The sequence below is a fragment of the Xenopus laevis genome, chromosome 4L (assembly GCF_017654675.1).
Source record: "Xenopus laevis strain J_2021 chromosome 4L, Xenopus_laevis_v10.1, whole genome shotgun sequence".
In the NCBI taxonomy this organism is placed as follows: Eukaryota; Metazoa; Chordata; class Amphibia; order Anura; family Pipidae; genus Xenopus; species Xenopus laevis.
Window position 1 is genome coordinate 3,706,607 of NC_054377.1, and position 26,752 is coordinate 3,733,358.

A 26,752-nucleotide genomic window follows, 5' to 3' on the forward strand; every position below is an offset into this window, starting at 1 on the left:
GTGGATCACCTAAAAGTATATAGGAATTTTTATTGTTATAGAAGGCAATATGAATCTGTCCTTTTCTTTTTGCTACATTGCTGGTCCTCACCGTATGTCCCATTAAAACAGTGTAGCAGCCAAGTCTCCATTTCCCATAATGCCCTGCACCAAACTTAGAATTTTTGGATTTAGCGGAATATTGAATCCCCCCCAAAAGATTCAGCCTAACACTTAATTCGAACCCTTATTGGCCTATTCAACACCCAATGAAATGGCAGCTGACAGAGCTTTAAATGCATATAAACCCATTAATGTCTCTTTTTTTACCGGTCCTTTTAATCACAGGGAACGCAAGGCACTGTGGGAACTGGAGTTTTGGCTGGGGGAGAGCTGCATTGTATCAACGGTTCATAGACAGGACTTGACGGCTGTTTCATTTTATTTCCTACTAACCTGGAGAGGTACAGTATATATAAATAGTCAGTGCCCAATTAAAGTTTTTTCTGTTTTAAAGACTTTTCCAGCAGTTATTTTTAGGAGACATTTTCTGCGTTATCTGAAATGGTGGAAATTGGCCTCCAGGATGGGGCGGCATTAGGAGAGACCCCTCTGTAATGTCTCAGCGCGTCTGGGAAGGAAATATTATTTTTACTCCCAGCCATTCCGCATTACACAACACAGACACATGCCACCCGGCTGGAAAAAGCAAAGATTGGGAGCGTTCCCATTCTCACCCAGCAAGATTAACATCCGGTCCGTTCCTTCTGTGAAACTCAGGGCTGCCCTGCCTATCAGCGCCCACACTTAAAGGACTAGTAAAGTCTAAAATAGAATAAGGTTAGAAATGCTGTATTTTGTATACTAAACATAAACATGAACTTACTTCAACACAAGCCTAATCAAACAAATGATTTATGCTTTCAAAGTTGGCCACGGGGGGGTCACCATCTCGTAACTTTGTTATACATCTTTTCAAGACCAAGACTGTGCACATGCTCAGTGTGATCTGGGCTGCTTAGGGATCGTCATAAATTATCAAAACAGGGAAACAAACAAATCTGCTCGAGTTCTGCATGGCTGGGAAGTAAGATGGGGGCTCCCCCTGCTGTTCATAAGTATGATTGTTTCCCTGCACAGCAGTTAGGGACTGTCTGACAATTCCTATCCACAGCAGTAAATGAAGGGAGAATTTCACTGCATACAGTCAGGTTTCTGATCAAAACAGTACACATTTTTAAATTAACGGATATTGGAGCTAGGTTTCTTTTTTATTAAAGTAAAAGTGGGATTTTATTTTTATGCCTTTTCCATGCCCTTTAAAGCGAAAGAAAAGGCAAAGAAAAGTTCTCCGATGTTTTTTGGCTTCAAACCTAGTCTAAAATATGGTTATGCCCTGCTAAAAAAGGTTTGGGATCCGTTATCCAGAAAGCTCCAAATAACGAGAAGTCCATCTCCATTAGACTCCATTTCATCCAAATAATCCAAAAGTGATATCCTTTTTCTGTGTAATAATAAAACAGTCGCTTGTACTTGATCCCAACTAAGATATAATTAATCCTTATTGGAGGCAAAACCAGCCTATTGGCTTTATTTCATGTTTATATGATTTTCTAGTAGACTTAAAGGAACAGTAACACCAAAATTTTTTTAAAGTAATTAAAATATCATTTACTGTTGCCCTGCACTGGTAAAACTGATCTGTTTGCTTCAGAAACACTACTATAGTTCATATAAACAAGCTGCTGTGGAGCAATGGCGGAAATTGAAAAACGGCTATATGGCACAGGTAAACTAATGGATAACAGATAACACAATTAGACAGACAGAGCTTATATGCTATCTGCTGTGTAACCTGAGCCTTTTCTCCTTTGAATGGCTGCCCCCATTGCTACACAGCAGCTTCTTTATATAAACAATAGTAGTGTTTCTTAAGCAAACACAGCAGTTTTACCAGTGCAGGGCAACACTGCATTATATTTTGATTACTTTAAAACACTTTTATATTTTGACGTTACTGTTCCTTTAAGGTATGAAGATCCAAATTACAGAAAGATCCATTATCCAGAAAACCCCAGGTCCCAAGCATTCTGGATAACAGGTCCTATACCTGTATTATTATTATGCTGGGCAATTCATAATTAAACTATTGATCTATATGTTTTCATCTGTTTATCTTCCACTATAATCTTTAAAATGACCCAATAAGTGGAAAGCAGGTTTAGGATAGGAGATTTATCTAACTATCTATCTAACTGCAGACTATGCTGGAGAGAGACTCCCTAATTTAGTGCCAGCTGGTGGGTAATACAGGAGAGAAGCACAAATTGTGATTATTGTATATAGGTCTTATACCTATATAAGTCCCTGTCCTGCAATGATAACTTTGTCCTTTTCTTAATAATGTTACATCCTAAGTAATTGTTTCTTTAATTGGCTGCAGGGGTAGCACTTCTATAGAGGGGATGCCGGTGAGTGGAGGAATATATGAGCCATAGATCTCATTTAGATTGATGTATCTCTAGGCAGCAACGTAGTGAAGGGTAATTGATTCTTCTTTGTGTATAGCTAGAATATCTGCCATGAAGCAAGACTGGGCTGCTGTATTTTTGCAAGAAAGGAAGTCGAGACACAGGCACAAAAACAAAGTATAATGTTTTCGAAAAAAAATCAAGGTAATGTAATTTTATTTTTTCATGTTACGCTAAAATTGCACAATATTTTTTTTTACAACGTTTGTCCTAAAAACAGAATCTCTATAAAGTTCTTTTAAAAAAAATTGTGGAGGGGATTGTGTGCCCATTTCTATGCAAACATTTGGTTTATATCTGGCTGAGCATTACTGATGTGCAGGTCGGTCTAAAATCCAACGTTCCAACAGCTCAGACGGCACTTTTCCTTCAGCCCACCCCACCTACAACCTAACCAGCGCCGGATTTCACTGAGGCGCGCCCCTAGGCCGCGCGGTCCGACCAGGCGGCCGCACGGTCCGACCAGGCGGCCGCACGGTCCTAGCGCCCACCTCACCTCACTTTCCCAGCGCGCCGGCGAAAAAACGCCGGCGCAGCTGCTGTAAATGAATGGGGACGCACGCGTCCCCATAGTGGGGCTGGGCGGCATGCCGCCCCTATTTTTTTGCCGCCCTAGGCCCGGGCCTATGCGGCCTTGCCGCAAATCCGGGCCTGAACCTAACTATGAGCAATTCCGCCCCGCCAGGCTGGTTTTATAGTCGCCTGCTTCATTATAGACCAGCGTGATGACGCAGGACTATAAATACAGGGTAGAGTCCTGCGCGGGTCCATTTTATGGAACCCGTACCCGACACGTACCCGCAACCTGCAATCCGCATTTTTGCCCGTTTGGACCCGCTACCCGACCCGCAACCTGCTGGAAATCAAGAATCAGGAAGTGCTGTCATTGTAAACCAGAAGTGACATCATTGGAAGTAGGCGTGATCCGAAAAAAGGAGTAAAAATCACTATTGAGAAGACCCGTGGCCCGACCCGCAGAACCGCCGACCCGCGTCTATACCCAGGCCCGGATTTCTGGAAAGGCCACCTAGGCCCGGGCCTAGGGTGGCAGGATTTTAGGGGGGCGGCATGCTACCCAACCACACCCACATTGGTTCAAAAACACTGGGGATGCACAGAAGATACAATCAATTTGTAAATTTCCCGTGCCCAATCCACATTGCTCGGGTCCCGATTATGTAAATTTGCATGAATAAAGGGGGGGGGGCACGGGTGACGGACAGCAGTGGGCCTAGGGGCGCCCGCTATGTAAATCCGGCCCTGTCTATACCCGCACCTGGAACTTCAACCCGCAGGGTACCGCAGGTTTTTGCAGGTTCCCGACCCACTGCAGGACTCTAATACAGGGCAATCAGTGGGTCAGGTTGGGCACTTACTGTATTTGTTGATCACATGTGTCCATGTGTGGGGGGCCTCTACAGTCTAGACCAGGGGTGCCCAAAAGGTAGATTGGGATCTACCCGTAGACCTTTAGCAGGTGATCAGTAGATCTCAAGACTCAGTCAACAAACGGCTTGACTAAATGCAGGGGCGTAACTATAGAGGAAGCAGACCCTGCGGTTGCAGGGGGGCCCAGGAGTGTAGGGGGCCCAGTGAGACCCTAATTAATTAGCAATTTTAATATATCTTGGTAAAATAGGCCAATTTATAAATATTTTGGGGCCCTAAATTGAATTTGCTATGGGGCCCAGTAACAACTAGTTACGCCACTGACTAAATCACCCTCCTATTTCATGTTTTTCATTCAGATATTTAGATGACAGAAGAAATAGTTATTTTTTTATAAATATAGCGATATAAACTTTCTTATAAATCAATATTTGTTATATTTTCTATGGAAGAGAATGCTAACAATGCTATTATGGATGTAGATCATAATGGGACAACATCACTAAACGTAGACCTCGCATTAGTAAAGTTATGGGCAGTCCTGGTCTAGACAATCGTAATTCAGTCTAATCATCCAAAATGACTATACAGAGATGGAATGTTCTGGGCACACAATAAGCTATACACTCATACTGTACTGTCTAAGGGAATCAATATGGCACCTCCTCCTCCCATATGTATAAATACAAATATACAGAGATGGAATGTTCTGGGCACACAATAAGCTATACACTCATACTGTACTGTCTAAGGGAATCAATATGGCACCTCCCTCCTCCCATATGTATAAATACAAATATACAGAGAAGGAATGTTCTGGGCACACAATAAGCTATACCCTCATACTGTACTGTCTAAGGGAATCAATATGGCACCTCCCTCCTCCCATATGTATAAATACAAATATACAGAGAAGGAATGTTCTGGGCACACAATAAACTGTACCCTCATACTGTACTGTCTAAGGGAATCAATATGGCACCTCCTCCTCCCATATGTATAAATACAAATATACAGAGAAGGAATGTTCTGGGCACACAATAAGCTATACCCTCATACTGTACTGTCTAAGGGAATCAATATGGCACCTCCTCCCATATGTATAAATACAAATATACAGAGAAGGAATGTTCTGGGCACACAATAAGCTATAGCCTCATACTGTACTGTCTAAGGGAATCAATATGGCACCTCCTCCTCCCATATGTATAAATACAAATATACAGAGAAGGAATGTTCTGGGCACACAATAAGCTATACCCTCATACTGTACTGTCTAAGGGAATCAATATGGCACCTCCTCCTCCCATATGTATAAATACAAATATACAGAGAAGGAATGTTCTGGGCACACAATAAGCTATACCCTCATACTGTACTGTCTAAGGGAATCAATATGGCACCTCCTCCTCCCATATGTATAAATACAAATATACTAAAGGATAGTCCAGCTCAAGGAATAAACTATACTCTCTCTACTGCACTGTATGGTTTTGATAAAATAAACCTGTTTTAAATATAAGGTATATCCATATCCTTGAAGTATAAAAATGTAGCATAAATAAAACAGAGCAAAGATTTACCAAGACAAAAATATAATTATTTCGACCCTTTACATGCATGTCTTGCTTTGATAAATATTGTGCATTTTTTGTTTTTTTGTGAATGTTCCCTGTTTTGCGTTATCACATGCAGAACTGTAAATAGTATTAATCGCCATAGACCTGCTGTTGCCTTGATGTTGTCCTTAGATACTGACAGTTGTAGTTCAATGGTAGTGGGTGAGCTGCAGTTTGGATACATACTATCTACAGTATTGTGTTGTTTGCCTGAAGCTTATTCCATGGAATGTGTAGTTCAGCAGAAGCAGGACTGTGCAGTCACTCATCACTAAATGATTAATACTGCAGGGTGCTGTTGCATGAGGGGGTTTGGTTGTGCCTCTGAGTAGTGCTAACCTCAAAGCCAGACCAATAGGAGATATGCTAATGGTGGAACATTTCCAAAAAACATGTCCTACAGTTTAAATACATTTCTTATTTTAATAGTAATGCATGGCTGGGAAACTAGTTCCAGGCTATTAGGATATACTATTTTCATATCCTAGGATCATACACTGTATGGCCAAAAGTATTTGAGTCGTTCCCAAGGGGGTTAATATGAAGTTGCCCCTCCCTTTGCTGCTGCCATAACTGCCCTTACTCTTCTGGGAAGGTTGCCACCAGATGTTGGAACATTGTTGCTGGGAGTTGTTTCCATTCAGCCACAAGAGCATTAGTGAGGTTGGACACTGATGTTGGGGATCAGGGTCACAGTCTGGGTTCCAATTCATCTCAAAGGAGCTCAGTTGGGTTGCCCCTTTTTTTGCTGCAATAACTGCCTCTACTCTTCTGGGAAGGTCCCACTAGATGTTGGAACATTGTTGTTGGGAGTTGTTTCCATTCAGCCACAAGAGCATTAGTGAGGTTGGACACTGATGTTGGGGATCAGGGTCACAGTCAGGGTTCCGATTCATCTCAAAGGAGCTCAGTTGGGTTGCCCCTTTTTTTGCTGCAATAACTGCCTCTACTCTTCTGGGAAGGTCCCACTAGATGTTGGAACATTGTTGTTGGGAGTTGTTTCCATTCAGCCACAAGAGCATTAGTGAGGTTGGACACTGATGTTGGGGATCAGGGTCACAGTCGGGGTTCCGATTCATCTCAAAGGAGCTCAGTTGGGTTGCCCCTTTTTTTGCTGCAATAACTGCCTCTACTCTTCTGGGAAGGTTCCCACTAGATGTTGGAACATTGTTGTTGGGAGTTGTTTCCATTCAGCCACAAGAGCATTAGTGAAGTTGGGCACTGATGTTGGGGATCAGGCTCACAGTAGTTTGGGTTCCAATTCCACAGGGGTTCAGTTGGGTTACCACTCTGCAGTCAGACTGTTCCCATCTCAGTAAACCCATTCTGTAGGGACCTGACTCTGTGCATGGGGACATTATTGTGCTGGAACAGGAAAGAGCCTTCCTCAAACTGTTCCACAGAATTGTCAGGACTGTGACTGTAGCCTTAAGGAACCAGGCCATTGTTTCTCTTCCACCAGAATGCACTGTATTTAGGCAGGTAGTGTTCTCCTGGCATCTTCAAAACCCACATTTTTCCATCAGACTGCCAGTGAAATGCCATTTATCAGTCCTTGTGGATCCATTCTCACTGCTCCACAGCCCAATGTCAGTGCCTTTTACACCACTGCAGCTCTTTGGCATTGCACATTGTTAGGTTTGTTTGTCTCTTATCACCCATACAAACCTCATGCTCCCTACTGATTCTCTATTGCTTCTAGAGATAGCTTGGAACTCGTCAGTCGCTGTTTGAGGACGTCAAATGTATCCAAATACTTTGGGCCATATAGTGTATATTCCATGTGGCTGCCTTTTCAGTTTCCATTATGCAATTTCCAATCTGAAAAAGGCTCTTTTTTAAAAAGTCTGGGGCGAAAACCATTTATTTTTGGGGTATTTCTGCACTGAATCATAATCGAAGAGGTTCCCATGGTAAAATTTTACCCCCACAATCCAATATTGTAGCCCAGGCAAAACTGCAGAGGCGATGCAAACCCAGCCATGATGTTACATATCCTTGCACCGAACTGCCCTTTCTCTTAGTCCAGTGATAAACAGATTGTGGAAGGCGCTACACTTCTGCCTCCATGGAATTCCCTGTATAAGTTTGCGGAATCTCGGATTTGCCATTTGCCGCTTGGCCGTCCTCCTTGGGACTCTCTTGTTCTGTGTTCGTGTTTTCTTTAAACACTTTGGTTTCTACGGATTCTTTTTCCTCTTTGTTTGTGAAAAGCCAATTTGTCTTGTACCTGAAGAAGGGGAAAAATAATTATTGCTTTCTTGAGGGCCACAATCACTTTGGTTAATGTTGGCTATTTTAAGCCCAACCCTACTTAAAATTTATTGAAAATTCAGAATCACTCTCCAAGAGTAACATCTAGAGGTAGAGGACCCTTGTAATGCTGGTGGACCATGGCAAATACCTTGTAACTAACCCTATAGTAGAGAAGCAACATTATGAAACAACAAGGCCAACATTAGCCCAGGCCAAAAAGGACTCCGGTAAACGGAAGGCAGATTTATTGCAGTATCCTGGAAAGAAGATACACTTTACGAGTTTCGGGACACGATCCCTTAGGGGCAGATGTAGTAAGGGTCGAATATCGAGGGTTAATTAACCCTCGATATTCGACTGCCGCATTAAAATCCTTCAACTTCGAATATCGAAGTATTTTGCGCAATTCGTTCGATCGAACGATCAAAGGAATAATCGTTCGATGGAATGATTAAATCCATCGATCTAAGGATTATCCTTCGATCAAAAAATTGTTAGCAAGCCTATGGGGACCTTCCCCATAGGCTAACATTGGCCTCATTAGGTTTTAGCTGGCGAACCAGGGGGTCGAAGAAATTTTTAAAGAGACAGTACTTCGATTATCGAATAGTCGAACGATTTTTAGTTTGAATCGTTCGATTCGAAGGTCGTAGTCGAAGGTCGAAGTTGCCCATTCGATGGTCGAAGTAGCCATATTCGACCATTTGAAATTCAAACTTTTTTTCCTCTATTCCTTCACTCGAACTTAGTGAATGGGCCCCTTAATCATAAGCATCAACATTAGCTCAGGTCTAATAACCCATAGCAACCAAGCAGGTTTTCCTGGGCAGCTAGAGCTGATTGGCTGTTACTTGTTTCTCAGCTGTATATCCCCCAACTTTTCCGTTTCAGAGACAAAGAAAATAAACCAGTTAGCCAAGATACTCACTGCTTGATGTAGCAAACAGCCAACACCACCGATGCAATGAAAAATATCAGCGCCAGCGTTAGTAGGGTAGCTGGTAAACCTAGAAGAAAAAGGGGGGTAGCATTCAAATATTTACACAGCCAGAAACACCAAGAAATGGGAAAGTCTTGTACATAGTATGGATCTGCATGTTGGACATCTCTATTGTATATATTGACAATAAGAATTGTTACATAGCCCCACCCCCAATGAGCTGGTTTAATGTTGGGGTTCTGGGATTCTGGTACCAGTCAGCCCAGGACAGTAATCCAGAGCAGCCACTGCTTTAAAGGGAATTTAAAGATGGATATGGGAAGATAGGCCCCACCACTAGCCCAACCTAATTAGGTACTAGGGCTTGATAGCTAAACATCCCTAGGCTTTATTATATTTTTTATATAGACTACCATCAATTTTCATGGGTCCCTTTCTAGTTTATTCACGTCCCTGATCTGTCCCATTATGCCTAAATCTTGCTCATTACCCAACCACTTCCACTCACAAGCCCCGCACCATTGACAACCCACCCATCATGTCATGGAGCCCCCTCTGCTGCTGGGCCCCCAACTGGAGTACCACTACTAGAAAGACAATGACAGTAGGATTAAAGACTGAGATGATTCCCACTGAAGCTTCCAGGAGCACCAACAGGAGTAAGGCATGGCCTATAAGTCCTATATTGCTATACATACAATGTGTATAATATATAATCTAATAATATATTTCTTTTACCTCCAAAACTCTCTTTAGCATTGACGGCCGCTGGCTTGTTTGTAGACTCTTCCACCGGATCATTTGCAAACGTGGAGGTTAGTTGTGTTGTTGTGAACGGTGGCCGAAACGTGGTGGTTTTCATATATCCCTGAGTCGACATGCTTGTGTTCAGAATAGATATTGTTTTAAGGGTTGTATCATCAGTGCTGGATTGTGCCGACTCAGCAGTAATAGAAGGCGCAACGGAAGTAGAAGGTGCCATGGCTGTAGAAGGCACCACGGACGTAGAAGGCGCCATGGACGTGTCGGGAAGTGTAGTCGTCAGCGGGTCCGGTTTGCAGGAATTCTTCCAGGTATCTGGAAGTGATCAAATAAATGTTAAAAAACAGAACTCTTGATGGTGATTTGCTCTCATATATACCCTAAAAGACCAACTAGAAGGTGAGGTGAGTTTTGGGGTGAACACCTGTAGAGAAAATGAATACTGAATGTCTAATACACCATTGATATTGAGATGTGGGGGGCGCATGTACATAGACGGCTCCTCCAAAAAGGGTCTTAGACCAAAAAAAGTCCAACAACCATTGTAATAAATGTGTCAATAGGAAATGACTTTTTATCCCCTGTTTAGAGTGTTGCTGAAGCTCCTGGACCTGCACTTGTGTTTCCGAAATTCCGATATTTCCCATTAATAATTTCCATCAAAGAACGACTCATTTTATGTTCCACAAGAGACCAATTTATCAGCCATAAATCTGCTGTCTCTATTTCCTCTGCGCTGCCAACTACGGCCAAAAGCCCTTCTGTAATAATAAAATCTTTATCTGGAACCTTCTTCTTTCCTGCTCTGCAGTGAAACCTGTTCTGCTTTCGCAGTTTGATCACACAACTAATTCTATTACGTGCAAGGACTATGAATCATTTTACCCACTGATTACAATCCCCATTGGAAGCAGTAGTCCTGCCCTGCTTTATGGCAGCTGAGATTCTAGCTATCTGTATAACAGAACATTCTGTCCCAGTGGCTGCACAGATCCTATCTGATCCCCATTGTAAGCAGCAGTCCTGTCCTGCTTTATGGCAGCTGAGATTCTAGCTATCTGTATAACAGAACATTCTGTCCCAGTGGCTGCACAGATCCTATCTGATCCCCATTGTAAGCAGCAGTCCTGTCCTGCTTTATGGCAGCTGAGATTCTAGCTATCTGTATAACAGAACATTCTGTCCCAGTGGCTGCACAGATCCTATCTGATCCCCATTGTAAGCAGCAGTCCTGTCCTGCTTTATGGCAGCTGAGATTCTAGCTATCTGTATAACAGAACATTCTGTCCCAGTGGCTGCACAGATCCTATCTGATCCCCATTGTAAGCAACAGTCCTGTCCTGCTTTATGGTTATGGCAGGACCTGGAGCTGTCAGTTGGAGATCACTTTGGAACACTCAGTCCTGTTTACATACCTGAAGCATTGAAGCAGTAAGCATGAAAGACCTTGGCAGGGTTTACAGACATCCATGATAGAAGTCCTGTTTTGTTTTGCCCGCATTTCTCATTAGGCTGGATACGAGAAATAACCGCAAATTGCTCTGACACCCATCCAAAGCTGCAGGTAGAAAACATTCATTAGGAATAGGGTTTTACCGATTCACATAAATGTTCTATTAGGGTATGTTGCAGAAAAACCCAAGGAACCAATGGGAATGAGCACAATGTGTTGCTGTACAAGAGAACAGTCACACCATGATGTCTCCAGCTTAAGGTCAAGTTAGATTAGAAAATGCAGATCCATTCATTTTAAAGTGATACGTAAATGTAATTGCCTTGAACCCATACCTGCATGTTTCAAACCCATATTTATTTGCTTTCTCTACTTGGTCCTTGCTGGCCAACTGTAAGCCCAGGACATGGCACACGCTTTCTGCTGCGGTGAAGTTGAATATATGCTTGTGATCAGAAGACTTGGCCAGGAGCACCCCGGCAATTCGGCACGGTAAGTGAGCAATATCTATAACAAGGAAAGATGGTTCTCACGTGAGAGACAGTCGTTTCATCCATCTTTCTTCAAACATTTAAAGTTCAATATCATTTCTACACTGTAAAGCTCAGATTCTGGTTTCTAGCTCTATTTCTATTTGGTTTCTGTTCGTTCAACTTCTAGTTGATTTAACCAATTGTGAACGCTGTTCACGGATAAAGGTTTTGGTTTGGCCAAAGCCAGTTCTTGTTAGTCAACTGCAATTTTTATTTTCAATGTTTTTTAACTGAGAAGATGGCAAAGTTCTACTGATACCTTTATGTCTTGTAACTGCTTCCCTCTGCCTGAAATTAGATTAGTCTTCAAAAGGCATTTAAAGCATTAAATATCTTAAAAAGTAGCATTTTAAAAGCATTTTTATTTCTAAATTGACATCACATAGTTTTTTTTTTAATTATAACATGAATAGTAAATGCAGAGTTCATTGGAATAATGGTAAATATAAAAATGCCTCAAAATGCAACATTTATATTGATTGTCTTTGAAGATTTTTAATTCTTCATTCTTTCATAAAAGTGCCCCCCAAATATCTAATTTCATATACAGGTATGGGACCTGTTATCCAGAATGCTCGGGACCTGGGGTTTTCCGGATAAGGGGGGTCTTTACTTTATTTGGATCTCTGTACCTGTTTGCTAAAAAATCATTTAAACATTATTTAAACCCAATAGGTCTGTTTGGCCTCCAATAAGAAATCATTATATCTTAGTTGGGATCAAGTACAGGTATGCGACCTGTTATCCAGAATGCTCGGGACCTGGGATTTTCCGGATGGAAATATCTTAACTCTACTAGAAAATCATGTAAACATTAAATAAACCCAATAGGTTGGTTTTGCCTCCAATAATGATTAATTACATCTTAGTTGGGCTCAAGTACCAGTTACTGTTTTATTATTACAGAGAAAAGGTAAATCATTTTTAAAAATTCGGATTATTTTATTATAATGAGTCTATGGGAGGCCTTTGTGTAATTCGAAGCATTCTGGATAATTCGTTTCCGGGAAAAGGGTTCCCATACCTGGTACAAGGGACTGTTTTCTTATAGCAGAAATCATTTTTTAAAATGGTTATTATTATATTAAAATGTAATCTATGGGAGACTGCCTTTCTGTAATTCAGAGTTTTCTGGATAACGGGTTTCCAGAAAATGGATCCCATACCTGTATTTTACTTTTTTTTTACTTTTTTTTTTAAAAAGTAGGGTATATGTTTGAATAAAAACAATTCAGTGTTTGTACATACCTTTGCTAGTAATGACACCTTGAGCCACAGAATGTGCCAGAAGAATTGGTAGCAACACCACAAAAGGTCCGGTGAGGGAAATCATTTTTCTACTCAGTTAAGAATCCTGGTAATCCAGAACAGATCCAGAACCTCTGCCACCTTCAGCCTCTCCAACAGTAACTGAGACGTACAGTTAGCGAGTCACAAATAAATTTCTCTCTCTGGTCCTGTAGATGGAAGGACAATGGGTGGAAGTCACTGACGTACAAAGTGCGATGGGTTTTGCTTCAGAAGGTGGAAGGTTGACTGGAAAATTGCAACTCATGCAGATTCAGACAGCAACAAGTTAGGAAACAAGATAACGGCTTGTTCAGTTCTGGAACTTGTACACCACCAGCTCATGGTCGGTTGGTTTCCTTCCTCGTTGGTGGGTCAGAGTGGTCTCTAGGGGTGTCAAATGGGGACACTTCCATAGCTCAGCACACAGTGGGGTAACAGTGAACTGTAGCTGTAGGCAGGGAGAGCTGGGGCAGAAGACATAGTTGGGCAAGATGAAGACAGAAGATGTCAAGAGTAGGGCAAAGAGTAGATACTATTTTATGGTCTCACAGAAAGAGGAAAATGTTTTCAAGAACAAACGTGCAGATACCCACTGGGTTTTGAGTTTGGGGGGAGTCTGTGAACAACAGTGTATTTTTACTTTCATTCTCTGTGGTCTCATCTCTATGTGGCACTGTACTGTGTATTAATGAGCGTGAGGAGCTCGATACAATCCAACTTGTACATAGGCAGCTGGGAGTCTAAGATAAGCTTCAGAATCCACACCAGTTTTGCCACCAAAGCAGCTAGCTACCATAATTACATATTGCTGTCACTTTTGCTCAGTAGTACTGGTATGGGATCCATTATCCAGAAACCCGTTATCCAGAAAGTTCTGAGTTACGGGAAGGCCATCTCCCAAAGGTTCCGTTTTATCCAAATAATCCAAATTTTTAAAAATGTTTCCTTTTTCTCTGTAACAATAAAACTTGATGCCGACTAAGATATAATTAATCCTTATTGGAATCGAAACCAGCCTATTGGCTTTATTGTCTACATGATTTTTAAGTAGACGAAACTACAGAGAAATGACAGAAAGATCCCTTATCCAGGAAGCGCCAGGTCCTGAGCATTCTGGATAAAAGGTCCCATACCTGTACTCACACATACCTGAGAATGTAACCCCAAAGTTGGGGTTTGAGAGTAAGAATGGAAGTCATGGCTGATTTTATATACAGTATGTGTTTTCATGAACCAGTAGAATTGTCAAGTAAAACAACACAGTGTTCTGGTATCACCAGGAAATAATGGAAAACTTGAATCATATTTACATGGGCGCAGTGGGGTATTCCAATATCATTTGGTTGGAGGTAGGTGCCACCCATTTCTGAAAAGGGGAAGGAGTAGAATGATTATCTTTTTTTTTCTAAATTTTTTCTACCTTTTCTTATCTCTGTCTTCCTCATTCTATTCCTTCCCTTCCCTACTATGTGGGTCAGCCCAAAACCCGCAGGACCCTTCGGACCGGCTACCGCAAAAAAAATCTTCGGGTGGCAACCTCACACCGCCCGCTTCCACTCCCTGGGGCAGATTTACTAAAAGGCAAAGTGGCAAACGCCCGCAGGGACTTCGCAAATTTACTAACGGGCGTAGGCGCCAGTTCGCTAGAGAAAGAGATAGGTGCTAGCGGTCATACGCACTATATCGTCAGGCGACAATTCACTCTGGCGAATGGACTTTACTCTGAAACATGCAGACTTTGCTTCTTTCGCCAGACTTGCCTTCGCCAGCTCAGACCAGATGAAGTGCAATGAAGTACATAGATTACGGCGAGTTTTTGCCGGTTAGTTAATCTGCCCCCCTGAATTTATAAACTCGCACCTGTCCCACCCAGTGGCGGTACTTCTGGGGGGGGCAGGGGGTGCGAGCGGGCCAGGGCCTGCACCCCCTCAGGGCCCCCCGGCAGCCCGCGGGCCGTACGGAGAGGGGGGCGGGGGCCCGGCTGCGCGTCACGCACCAGGGCCCGCCCCCCTCTAGTTACGTTACTGGTCCTGCCCCTTTCATTCTGTCACCACAGGGCGGGGCAGGTGCGGATCTATAAACAGAGGGGATGGAACGATTGGGTTGGGAGGGGTCGGGTTAGGGTGGGGTGCGGATTGAGGGAAACGCGACTGCCAGATCTCTGCTGTCTAGGAAGCTGTGGGGCCTCAGAATTCCTTCTAGTAAAGGACCTAGACCTTCTCTAGACCATAAGGACTATTGCAATATATCACCCCTTGCTGATACATTGGATATCCTGCTTTTTACCTTTTTGGGGATGTCCAACCACATTACTACATTACCGGATGACACAGGTATATTCCTGGTGTTATCTAATGGTTTTAAATTTTACAAGATCTGCTGCAGTCCTTCTCTTTCCTCCATGAAAAAATTGGGGAAGAGGAAACCATTTCCCAGACTTTGGGTAAAATTTAATACAATCATGTGTTTAAGAATTGCTTTCTTAATCACTTTCGTGTTGGTGCCATAAGAGGAAATGAAAGGTTCCTGTTTTTTTCTCCTGCTCAACAACTCACTTCTATTTCCTATTTCTGAACTAATGATTCACCATGTTTCCTATTCATTACCCTTAAAGGATAAGTAAACCTTTAAAATAAGTGAATGTAAAATTGATGAGGGGGTTATTCTAAGCCCTTTTGTCATTTACATTCATTATTTATTTTCTTTTGATTCCAAGATATTAAGGGATACATGTGCTGTTAATATGAATGAATTTTGTTCCAACAGCGCCACCTGCTGGTCAGTTTCCCACCAGTATGACCACCAAATAGTCAAGGAAGTTGTCAGGAGAAAGAAAGAGGCTGATGTTCTTCTGCTTAGGAAAATCATTAGAAACCTTTCTCACATCTTTCCTAAGCAGAAGAACATCAGAGCAGCCTCTTTCTTTCTCCTGACAACTTCCTTGACTACTTGGTGGTCAGACTGGTGGGAAAATGACCAGCAGGTGGCGCTGTTGTAACAAAATTCATTCATATTAACAGCACATGTATCCCTAAATATCTTGGAATCAAAAGAAAATAAATAATGAATGTAAATGACAAAAGGGCTTAGAATAGCCCCCTCATCAATTTTATAAATTCATTCACTTATTTTACAGGTTTACTTATCCTTTAATAGCAAATGTGTCCGCCCTCAGTAATGGCTCATGTACGTATTGCTCTTGTGTAGTGTAAATGTTTTGTATGATAGTCTTATTGGGGATGTCCTTCCCATAATTTGGAGCTTGGGTTTCTGGATGAGAGATCCCACATTTGTATCAATACTACTTAGATCATTTAAGAAATCCCCTAGTTTTACTTTCTACATTCCAGTAGAATCTACCATCCATGTTTGTTATGACCATTGAATTCTTCATTCATAAAAAAAAGTGTTCCATAATGTTCCATATTTGCATTTGCCGGGGCCATGTTAGCACCCATAGCAAACCCTTGCAATTGCAAATAGTACTCATTCTAAAAAATAAAAAAAAAGGAATTATCATTCCAATCACAGGTCTAGGATCTGCTATCTATAAACCCCTTATCCAGAAAGCTTGTATATGAAATTCACCGGCTAAGTGGGTATGTTAGATGTATACAAGGGTCCTCATCATTGGGAAATAGAGGGTCACAAACATCCAAAGAGCAAATTAAAAACTTTCCAATAGGTATGGGTTGCTACCTATGCTGGTAAACATATCAGTTGTACAGGTGTGGGATCCGTTACCCGGAAACCTCTTATCCAGAAAGCTCTGAATTACAGGAAGGCTATCTTTACATTTTTAAAAGTGATTTCCTTTCTCTCTGTAATAATAAAACAGTGCCTTGTACTGGATATCACAGACAGTATAATTACTCCTTTGGAGGCAAAACCAGCCTATTGGGTTTATTTCATCTTTAAATAATTTTTTTTAGCAGATTTGAGATATGGAGATCCAAATCCCAGTACACCCCAGGTCCAAAGCATTCTGGATAACAGATCCCATACCTGTATCAGTAACATGTGGTTTTAGAAAAACAGGAGGCTGACTGAAGTTTTTTAAATTGTGGATATTTGGGCCCATCCCCTGGCAGTGTAACGGGCAGGTCCAACCCTGTATTAACCAATCCTATAAATCACCGAAGGTCACATGACATAAAACAGAGTCTATTTATTCTTGTAGTCAAGTAAGTGGTATTGTACAGTACAAGACAAGCACTGGCTGTGCGAATTTTTAACATATCTAAGAATTTTCAAGAAATATAAGTGACTTTCACAAATTAAACATGTCAGTGCAGTGCAAAAAAAAAAACTAAACTGATCAGTGTATCGCTGAAAAATACAATAAATATTTTATATCACAGATCTATTTTCTTCCGAAAACCAATTTAAACTATCTTAAAGTGACATTCATTTAGTAAAAAATACAGATCTAAAAAAAAAAATCTACCTAACCATATGTAGGAAATATATGACTTTCTCTGATGTTGCAAAGAGTTGGGCAACGTAACTGGATAATCCACAGAACTTTGCAATACTCTTTTACTCTTTATTTTTCTGTTCATTTTGCAGATTTTGGATCTGAAATCTAAAACATTATCTGGTTGCTAGAATCACTGAAATAACTTAAACAATTCCAAACAGGAATATAAATAGACAATGCAGACTTGATGCAGTTATGTTAATGTCAGTACTGGGAGTTGTAGTTGGACAGCTAATGGACCATCATTTGTGCATTACTAAGTTTATATAAATTGTTAGGCACCACAATGCAAAGGTTGTAGAAAGGAAGGATGAGGGGGATAGCAGGTACAGTGACAAATGATGGAGACAAGATGGAGAGAGTAGGACAAGATGGAGACAGTAGGACAAGATGGAGACAGTAGGACAAGATGGAGACAGTAGGGCAAGATGGAGAGAGTAGGACAAGATGGAGACAGTAGGACAAGATGGAGACAGTAGGACAAGATGGAGACAGTAGGGCAAGATGGAGACAGTAGGGCAATATGGAGACAGTAGGACAAGATGGAGACAGTAGGGCAAGATGAAGACAGTCAAACAAGATGGAGATGGTAGGACAAGATGGAGACAATAGGGTGAGATGAAAACAAATAGGACAAAATGGAGACAGTTGAACAAGATGGATATGGTAGGACAAGATGGAGATGGTAGGACAAGATGGAGATGGAAGGTCTAGATGGAGATGGTAGGGCAAGATGGAGACAGTACGGCAAGATGGAGAAAGTAGGGCAAAATGGAGACAGTAGGACAAGATGGAGACAATAGGACAACATGGAGACAGAAGGGCAAGATGGAGAAGTAGGGCAAGATGGTGACAGTAGGGAAAGGTGGTAAAGGATGAATAAGATTGTGTTGTAAGACAGGATGGTGACAGTTGAGCAAGAAGATGGTGGGTCAAGAAGGCAACAGTTGGAAATGAGAGTAGAGTAGAGCAAGATGATAAAGGTAGAACAATATTGGCAAGATGAAGACATTCTGAAACGATGGAGACGGGCAAAGAGAGAGGACAGTAGAGCAAGATTGAAATTGTCAGGTAAGATGAAGACAGTAGGAGGAGATGGAGATAGTAGGGTAGGGTGAAGATAATAGATCAATATAGTGACGGTAGGACAAGTAGTAAGGAGTATAGTGATAGTAGAAAAAGACGACAAGAATAAAGAAGGAGAGAGTATCACAAGAGACTGTAGGAGAAGATGTAGATAGTTGGACGAGATGTTGACACTATTTTTGATCATGTTTTACCTATTTAAATCTATTGTTTGTTAATGATTAATCTTAGGCAGACTTTTCTCATGTAACTTCATAATCCTTATGCATTGCATTTCAATATAAATATCACAAAGTGAAATCTAAGTGTTACTATGAGTATCTCGAAGATGGACTGGATCTAAGCAGCTTCGCCATTGGACTTTAATCGTAATTATTGAATGATTGATCATTCTTTATATTAGGGTGATTTCCTAACCATATTCCAGTGGAAGGTGAATTACAATTACATTACAGACCGGTCCTTCCTAATCTTCTCATGGTGGGAATGGAAATAGGTCCTTCGGTTGTTTGGTTCCCCCAAAACAGGAACAAGAAGCCGATAAGAAGGAATTTTAGTGAAATTAGTTGGTAATGTAGAGAAATGGGGCTGATTAAATTCCCAGTCTGGGTAGACTGAGCTCCGAATCTTAGTTTGTGTGAAATGTAGATGGGAAACAGCTGTACCACTAGTGCAATACGATAAAGGGGAACAGAGACACTGGTGCAAAGTGGATTATCTAGTAGTAAAGATTTCCCTTATCAGTTGGTGAAAGAATTTCTCCAGTGTAAAATGAAAGGGTGGAACGGAATTCATTGCTTTCAGTCAACTGTACAAAGGTGGAGCTTGCATTTAAGATTCAACTTAAAACTACCTGATATCTACTAATGTCCTTGGGTGAAGGATTTCTTGTGAACTTGTGTAGCCCTCAACCAAGACAAAGCTTTACCAGCCTCACAGCATTACACCTCACATGTCAAGCTTAACACTGCACTTACACTTGGCCCTCTAAATGCTCTGTACCCACACACACATACTTGTATCCCACCATGGGAGGATATTAATCATACATTAGTGTTGACATTGAGAAACCACTTTGTCAAAAACAAAACATTATCCCTTATAATACATGAGTGATACTCAGAGTTCCCTGTATAACTCAGCCTGCAGCCTTGTGTCTTTATATGGTCACAGAACAACCCCTCAGTGACTTCTAATATCCTTATCATTTACAGTAGGGGGTACATTATCCCTTATAATACATGAGTGATACTCAGAGTTCCCTGTATAACTCAGCCTGCAGCCTTGTGCCTTTATATGGTCACAGAACAACCCCTCAGTGACTTCTAATATCCTTATCATTTACAGTAGGGGGTACATTATCCCTTATAATACATGAGTGATACTCAGAGTTCCCTGTATAACTCAGCCTGCAGCCTTGTGCCTTTATATGGTCACAGAACAACCTCTCAGTGACTTCTAATATCCTTATCATTTACAGTAGGGGGTACATTATCCCTTATAATACATGAGTGATACTCAGAGTTCCCTGTATAACTCAGCCTGCAGCCTTGTGCCTTTATATGGTCACAGAACAACCCCTCAGTGACTTCTAATATCCTTATCATTTACAGTAGGGGGTACATTATCCCTTATAATACATGAGTGATACTCAGAGTTCCCTGTATAACTCAGCCTGCAGCCTTGTGCCTTTATATGGTCACAGAACAACCCCTCAGTGACTTCTAATATCCTTATCATTTACAGTAGGGGGTACATTATCCCTTATAATACATGAGTGATACTCAGAGTTCCCTGTATAACTCAGCCTGCAGCCTTGTGCCTTTATATGGTCACAGAACAACCCCTCAGTGACTTCTCATATCCTTATCATTTACAGTAGGGGGTACATTATCCCTTATAATACATGAGTGATACTCAGAGTTCCCTGTATAACTCAGCCTGCAGCCTTGTACCTTGTACCATCTTGAATGGACAGCCATCAGCAAATAATCAGAGAATTCACATATCAGGAGAAAGATATATCTCAGACATGATTGGAATGTATTTTCCAATTGGATGCTGAATGTCAGTGAATGAATGGAATTGGCGTTTGGATGGAATGTTTATTCTATAAAAAAAAAAATACATTAAAGTGGAGACTGTCAACCTCTGTTTTGGTCTTTGCCCATAATACTCTCCAAACATCTGCTCTTGGTTGCTCTCTGGGCAATGATCCAGTCCATGTGAAGCACGAGGAATCCTCGACTTGACTGGATGCACTTGTACTGTGTAGTATTCCCTGCACAATTCAGTGTATACGCAATTTCCCATCCCACTTCCGCCAACTTTCACTGCCGCCGCTGCTTATGGGATAGTCCGGAAGTCCACCAGGAATATCTCTGTGAGGCCGAACATGATGCTTTCCCATGGTGGCCAGCTGGCAACTCGGAGCAGGAAGTGAAGGAGTTGTAGATGCTTAACAAGACAGCGAGGAAGACTATCCCAGCAGCCACAATGGAGAGGACATTCCAATGAGTCAGTAACTTGGGGTACAACATTTGTATATAATCAAGGCATTCTTCAATTTTACTGCAAATGAAAATCAGAAATCAGTTGTATATATATAGTTGTATGTATACACTAGTAGACTTCCGAGGTCATTGTGTGAAACTATATGGAAAAATCAGTCTAGTAACCCAGGGAAACCCGTAAACCATTGGCTATGGCCTCATTCTTTTAATATATTTTGGGTTACTAGATAGGAGAAAATAACTGCTGGATCCATGCCTAGTTGAGACTTTTTTCCCTGTTAAGATTTATTCCCATGTACTAGGACTAAGTAATGTTGGTGAACACTTGTACACCATGGCCCTTCATTCCAGACAGCACCCCATAATGTCTACTCTTTAGATGCCATCAATGCTCACCTGCTTTTGAGCTTTATTTCCTCATTCACTTCATCTTCACACTCAGCTGTGACCTCACTAGCTTTCTCCTCTTCTTCCTCCTTAAATAAAGAAATTCCTTGGATCTTTTTTAAACCTTCTTGATACCTTTAGGAAGAATCAAATAACCAACATGTCAAGGCCTGTTCTTCTTCAGTTCAGTTTCTCCATTCCATAGATGCAAAACCATATGTCCTAATGGCCCCTATTATTACATAGAGAAGATGAGTCCAGTGGAAACCTCCATGGGCATGTTAAGTGGCTTGAAATCATGGCATTATTTAGTCTTGCTAAAATGTATATCTTTTAAAACTATAAGGCTGATGGCACACTAGAGCTCTTCTTCTGCGGGTGATTCATCTTCTGCAAATGCTTCCCAACAACAATAATGTTAAACGCTGGTGGGAAAACCTATGCATCTCTTCAATTTTCCGAAGTTGGCCAAAGATTCCTCAACAAGGAAACCTTGGCCAGACTTCAGAAAGCCAAAGCAACTTGTGGGGCTTTTACAGAGGTCTTAGAATTACTTGAATATACCTCTACATACAAGCTGAGGATCCGATATCCACGGAAACCTCATTTGGATTCCTCCACTATGAGGAAAGAATCTACTATCAAGAACATCCACCTAGTGCCAGCCAGCACCCAACACAATGAAGAGAGAACACAAACTCTGATGGAATAATCAAGCAGCCTGTAGCCCATTCTGAAATGCCCCCCTCCACCAGCATTTGTACCCCTTGTTATAAGCCTCTTCTTCAATCTTTGCCTTCATTTCTGAGCTGATTTCCTCCTGTTCGATCCGAACTGGAACCCCCACTGGTGTCTCACATTCTGTCTCTGTGCTTGTCTTTGTACTATTCAAGTGGAAAGAAAGTGGTGTTAAACACAATGTGCAAAGGAACCAGCCAAGATATATTTGAGATGCAACTCCAAAACCTTGCTACCAATCACTTTGAGGCTGACGATGCCTCCGGTGTTTTTTGACTCTATACCAGATTTGCAGATGAGACCCCAATTTTTTTCAATGGCACTCTTTGGATTTCAGCTGAAATGAGCATGTTTCCGTGATGACAGAATCGAAATATGTGGAATTCCATAAGAATTAGACGTCCTTCTTTTAGCCGACTGACTTCTCTAACCTTAATACTGATGACCTCTAGATCTGCTGAATGATTTACTGCTTAGAATTCAATACCCCATTCAAGCCTGACAGCAAAAACGGCCTGTGCTTGGTTGTGTCCTTAGTTTATCACATCCTTTTTACAAGTTCCCTGTTATTCTGTTAGGTCAGCAAGTTGGTTCCCTCAAAGTAAATAGAATTTCCTGGAAAGATAATTGAAGCTTTAAGAGCAGGACCCAGTACAGTATATGGAAGTGGGTGAGCCAAGTTTATTTCCAGTGCGATCGACAAGCTGTGTCCCCATGGAAATATTCATCAGAGCCTGTTATTGAATGATGGGTGGAGTTCTTTTTTTCTTTCCATTAAGGGAAAAAACACCCTGTTGAACATGCTTCCTTAGATCCAATCATCTCAACTCCCTGTCATAAATATAAGTCTGGCCCCAATAAAACTTAATGTGGGTATCAGGTCAGAGTAGCACCAATGTCAGAGGTATACATCACATCTAAAGTAAAATCAGCTCAACATATAACAATACTATGATCAAGTTGGATTTGGCCTTACTGCCTGACCTCTGGTTGATCTATGGGCCTGCAGTGTGAGCCGAGATCTATTTGGATGTTAGTTGGCTTGACCAAACAGAAAACTTGGTATTCTCTTGCCTCGCTTTGTCAACTATATAGGGCATTGGCATTCCAGGATCCTATCCTCTTTTCTTTTAAAATTCAGGCCATTGGCGGGTCAACTTTGTGGTGCATATGCAAGAATACCGCAAGAAAACTTACTTTTCTACCAGAGGAGACTGCAAAGGTGGGACGGGTGAACTGCTTCTCCCACTGGGCGACTCTGTCTGTAAAAAAGGAATGTGTTATTAAGTTAAAGACATTTTTGTTCAAACTCCTGGGAAATGACTGTTGAGAAGTCCACCGTTAATGTTGACAAGGGCAACTAGGGCAGCTATAAGGGGGTAACAGATCGGATGTTGGTGGGAACCCTAGGGCCCAAGCAGTAATACCTCTATGGTCCTCCCGCACCCATGCAAGCTAGACTATTTCTAGCCCCAGAAATACAGTACTTTTTTCCCAACCCATGTCAGACCAAAATAGAAGAAGAATAGAAAGAAAAGGTGGTCATGCTTTTCTTTGCCTTTTCGAATACTATGCATGGGGTGATATGAGGGATCTTTTCTATACACTTTGTACTAAGGATGGAAAACTCCCTTTCTCGTGGGGTAGGAGAGATCAAAGTTATGGCACATTGACCCATACCCATGTCTATGAGGTTATTCACGGTTGAAGGGCAGCTAAAGGAATAAACATGGTTTCGATAACATGGTTACTCACAAGGGCTGGCAACATTGTTAAAGGAGATGTGTTCGGCGACTGCCCGGGGATATTCAGTAAATTGAATTTGGGGACCACAGCCACACTGACTCTTCTACGTGGCATGTTCTAGGACACACAAAAAGTACCGAAGATTAGCGAAAGAGATACAACAGCAATACAATTGGCCAGTTCGAGCTTATTTGTATTTAACAATCAATGCCTGAACCTATAGGACAGAAAATGCTTTTGGCCAAAGACCTCAAGCAGGAAGGTGGAAGATCATCGACCAACAAACACATCCGTCAAGTTCAACCTTCTTGTCTTGTATTGAAAAAGCTGCGTACAACAATTTTCTTTTCCAAGTGAATTTCTGTAGTAAATAATGAATGATCCTGGTGTGGTATACCATAGGGTAAGACAACATACCTTGCCAATCGTTAGTGACATGGATCTTGATGAACGAGGCACCCCATCATCTGTAATATATACATCATGAGTGACCATGACAACAGTATATAGACATATATATGGACAAGTATACCAAAAAGTATCTTTACCGGAGCCGCTATAATTCCTACTGGAATTCTGATTGGCCAGTTTTTTGTATTCCATCAGTTCTGCATGATCTTTCTCGTACGTCCTCTTTAGGTTGTCCACATATTGCATCATGACTTCTGTGGCCTTCGACATGCGTTTCTCCTGCAGGAAGAAGTGGGATTGTGGGAGGATACACATGGCATGTGTTGGCTATACATATGTGCAACTACCAAAGATACTGAAGACCTAGAAGAGCACTCACTTGCCGAACCGCTCCCACCATTTCTGCCCTACTTGACAGCCTGTTGATCAAGCGGTGAAGGACTGCAATGTCTTCCAGCAGCTTCTGGTAGGCCTCCCTATGCTCACTGTTTTGCCAGATGGAGACTGAAGACTGAATAGAAACATCAAGTCAGACAGATAGGCAGTCATCTTAGAGGGACAAACACACCCTATCGCCTCTAGACCATTCAAAGCTACAGCAAGCCACAAAGTTGTAAATGTTTCATTTTTAAAATGTAACCTTCTAGGCTGATGCCTTTAAAAACTCATGTTCAATGGACTCTTGGTGTTTCTACTGTACTTAACAAATTGAATGGCCACCAGAAGGGGGATTTAGTATGGCATTCTGAAAGACCAAACCAGTGATTAAATGGTAAGCCAAAGTCCTAACTCATTAACAAGGCCCAAATTTTTATTTGGCCACCCATTAGCTTATCTCACCGTGATAGTTGCTTTAAAGTTCTCTATTTCCTTCTCATTGTTTTCCTCAGTCAGGTTACGCTCCCTCTCGGATTGGTTCAACCTGGATTCGAGGGTGTAGCTGTCATTCCGAAACGCCAGTGAGAGCTGAACAAATACATTCTGGAAAGTGACACATCAAAATGATCTTTAAATAGTAACCGCCCCAATGGCATATTCCCCCCCCCATTATCCATATCTTTGCAAAGGGAATTGGACCTACAACATATACTACAATAGTAATAGTCAGATAAGCCTCAGTATTGAACCCTCAGCCACCTACCCATGGATAGTCTCCAAGGATGTTGCTAGAATGGGGGGGAAAACCTAATGCCGTACAGCCTTAACATATAGGATACAATGAAGATCCTTGAAATTTTCTGTTGAGAGCTACGGTACATAGAGTGTTATCTAGGCAGGAGTGCCAAAGAGACGACGTCGCCAACCTCACTAGACTTGGATGATGTTTGGACAATGCTCTTCTAACCAGGCCACACCTGGTTCTCACCACACCCTCTGCTCCGCAGTTGGTGGAGAAGTGCCCAAAACTGTGCCTGTCACCTCCTTTTGACTTCACTGCTTAGCAAAGGTAGTAGAGGTGGTGGGAAGTTTGAAAATATTCTACTGTGTGTTTTTTGGCCAAGAGAAAACTCATTGGGACGCAGCTGGTAGTGTTTTGTAGACATGCGTGCCTTAAAAATGTCAACTTAATTAGACTTTGGGTTATTTTTGTCCCCTTCTACCCAGACGGCACCTGTTTCTGCCCCACGCTCCTCCTCTGGCTGAAGTATTGATATGGTTGATTCCAGAACAATTAAGCATAATTCAGTTCGTGGAGAAGTGCCCAAAACTGTGCCTGCCAACTCTTGTTGAACTCACAGACTGGCACAGCTAGCAGAAGTGGTTTGAAGTCTGAAAATGCTCTACTGTGTGGTTTTTAGCCAAGAGACATCTCATTGAATTCAGTGGGAGGCAGCTGCGGGGCATATTTGGCTGAAGAAAATTCCCCAGGTGAACTTTTTTTATTTTCATGGAATCCTTATCTGCCCCCCCTACTATTGATTTCTGAGACATGCCCGAGTGTGGCATTCAGCACCAAATACCCAGTAAGAAGCCCGGAACGCAATAGCACCATGCATAGCATAGCCACCTGCTTTCTATACACTTGTGTTTCCCTAATTTACTCATTGGTTTCCTTTAGTTTGGTAGTTACAACTTGTGTTGACGTCAGTGTGTTTGTGTATTTACTTGCGAGTGCGTATGATTGTGCGTATTTGCATGTCTCACCTCTATTTCCTTTTCAGTCAGCGGTGGGGCACTGCAACGAAGAACAGTTTGAGAGTCGTTACAGAGAACTAGAAGTAACATAAGGTAAGGAAACGTTAGTGCTTAGTCATATCCATGTGAGCAGTGATTGGGGGGTCCCTGGAAGGCTGGGTAATCTGCTCTTAAACCTAGAATAGCAGCCGAGGGTTTATGGGAGAGGGTGGAGAGTGAGCTTAAAGGAGAAGCAAAATGTAACATATATGCTGCTGCCAGGTCCAAAGCGGTCCCCACCACAATAAGAAATGCCACCTGGAAAACCCTCAGTCTGTACCTGTTGGATAAACATCGATTCACACGCAACTTCCGTAAGAGAATATCTGGGATACTGGGCATAACATCCGACTCCCCCTTGGCTTCTTCTTCTCCATCATCCGGCAGGGAAGGAACTGGAGAGGGACCTTGGTAAAAAAAAATATATAATCAAAATTATTATTTTTAGATGAGAGGTACGATGA

At 41.8% G+C, this 26,752-nt stretch overlaps 2 protein-coding genes and 1 long non-coding RNA gene across 5 annotated transcripts in view; all 3 read right to left on the reverse strand.

Moving 5' to 3' along the window:
- Window positions 1-2,649: 2,649 nt before the first annotated feature.
- Window positions 2,650-3,329, reverse strand: LOC121402830. Its single transcript, XR_005966798.1, has 2 exons — window positions 3,168-3,329; window positions 2,650-2,900 (listed from the first exon to the last, which is right to left on the reverse strand). It is a non-coding gene; the product is annotated as an uncharacterized LOC121402830 (long non-coding RNA).
- A 3,395-nt stretch (window positions 3,330-6,724) lies between these two features.
- On the reverse strand, window positions 6,725-13,135 carry lyve1.L (lymphatic vessel endothelial hyaluronan receptor 1 L homeolog). Its single transcript, XM_018257274.2, has 6 exons — window positions 12,711-13,135; window positions 11,265-11,436; window positions 10,892-11,034; window positions 9,453-9,791; window positions 8,703-8,781; window positions 6,725-7,748 (listed from the first exon to the last, which is right to left on the reverse strand). The coding sequence occupies exons 1-6, from the start codon at window positions 12,793-12,795 to the stop codon at window positions 7,571-7,573; spliced, it is 996 nt and encodes a 331-aa protein (XP_018112763.1). The 5' UTR covers window positions 12,796-13,135; the 3' UTR covers window positions 6,725-7,570.
- Window positions 13,136-20,208: 7,073 nt separating this feature from the next.
- irag1.L (inositol 1,4,5-triphosphate receptor associated 1 L homeolog) overlaps window positions 20,209-26,752 on the reverse strand; it is a 51,387-nt gene continuing 44,843 nt past the window's right edge. For all 3 annotated transcript variants that reach the window (XM_041589720.1, XM_018257276.2, XM_018257277.2), the window contains 11 exons: window positions 26,569-26,695; window positions 26,259-26,289; window positions 24,954-25,094; window positions 24,493-24,624; window positions 24,251-24,392; window positions 24,120-24,169; window positions 23,712-23,819; window positions 23,154-23,218; window positions 21,983-22,102; window positions 21,228-21,353; window positions 20,209-20,889 (listed from right to left, as the gene is read on the reverse strand). In XM_041589720.1, the coding sequence (XP_041445654.1) occupies window positions 20,649-20,889; window positions 21,228-21,353; window positions 21,983-22,102; window positions 23,154-23,218; window positions 23,712-23,819; window positions 24,120-24,169; window positions 24,251-24,392; window positions 24,493-24,624; window positions 24,954-25,094; window positions 26,259-26,289; window positions 26,569-26,695 (1,283 nt within the window). In that variant the 3' untranslated portion in view covers window positions 20,209-20,648. The remainder of the gene's footprint in view (window positions 20,890-21,227; window positions 21,354-21,982; window positions 22,103-23,153; window positions 23,219-23,711; window positions 23,820-24,119; window positions 24,170-24,250; window positions 24,393-24,492; window positions 24,625-24,953; window positions 25,095-26,258; window positions 26,290-26,568; window positions 26,696-26,752) is intronic.

Coding starts and splice junctions, on each gene's coding strand:
- lyve1.L (XM_018257274.2), bottom strand. CDS start 12,795: ATGATTTCCCTCACCGGACCTTTTGTGGTGTTGCTACCAATTCTTCTG. Junction 8,782..9,452: donor TGCTAAAGAGAGTTTTGGAG/GTAAAAGAAATA, acceptor TTTTTCTTCTAG/GTTTACCAGCTACCCTACTA. Junction 7,749..8,702: donor GCTGTTTGCTACATCAAGCA/GTGAGTATCTTG, acceptor CCCCTTCTTCAG/GTACAAGACAAATTGGCTTT.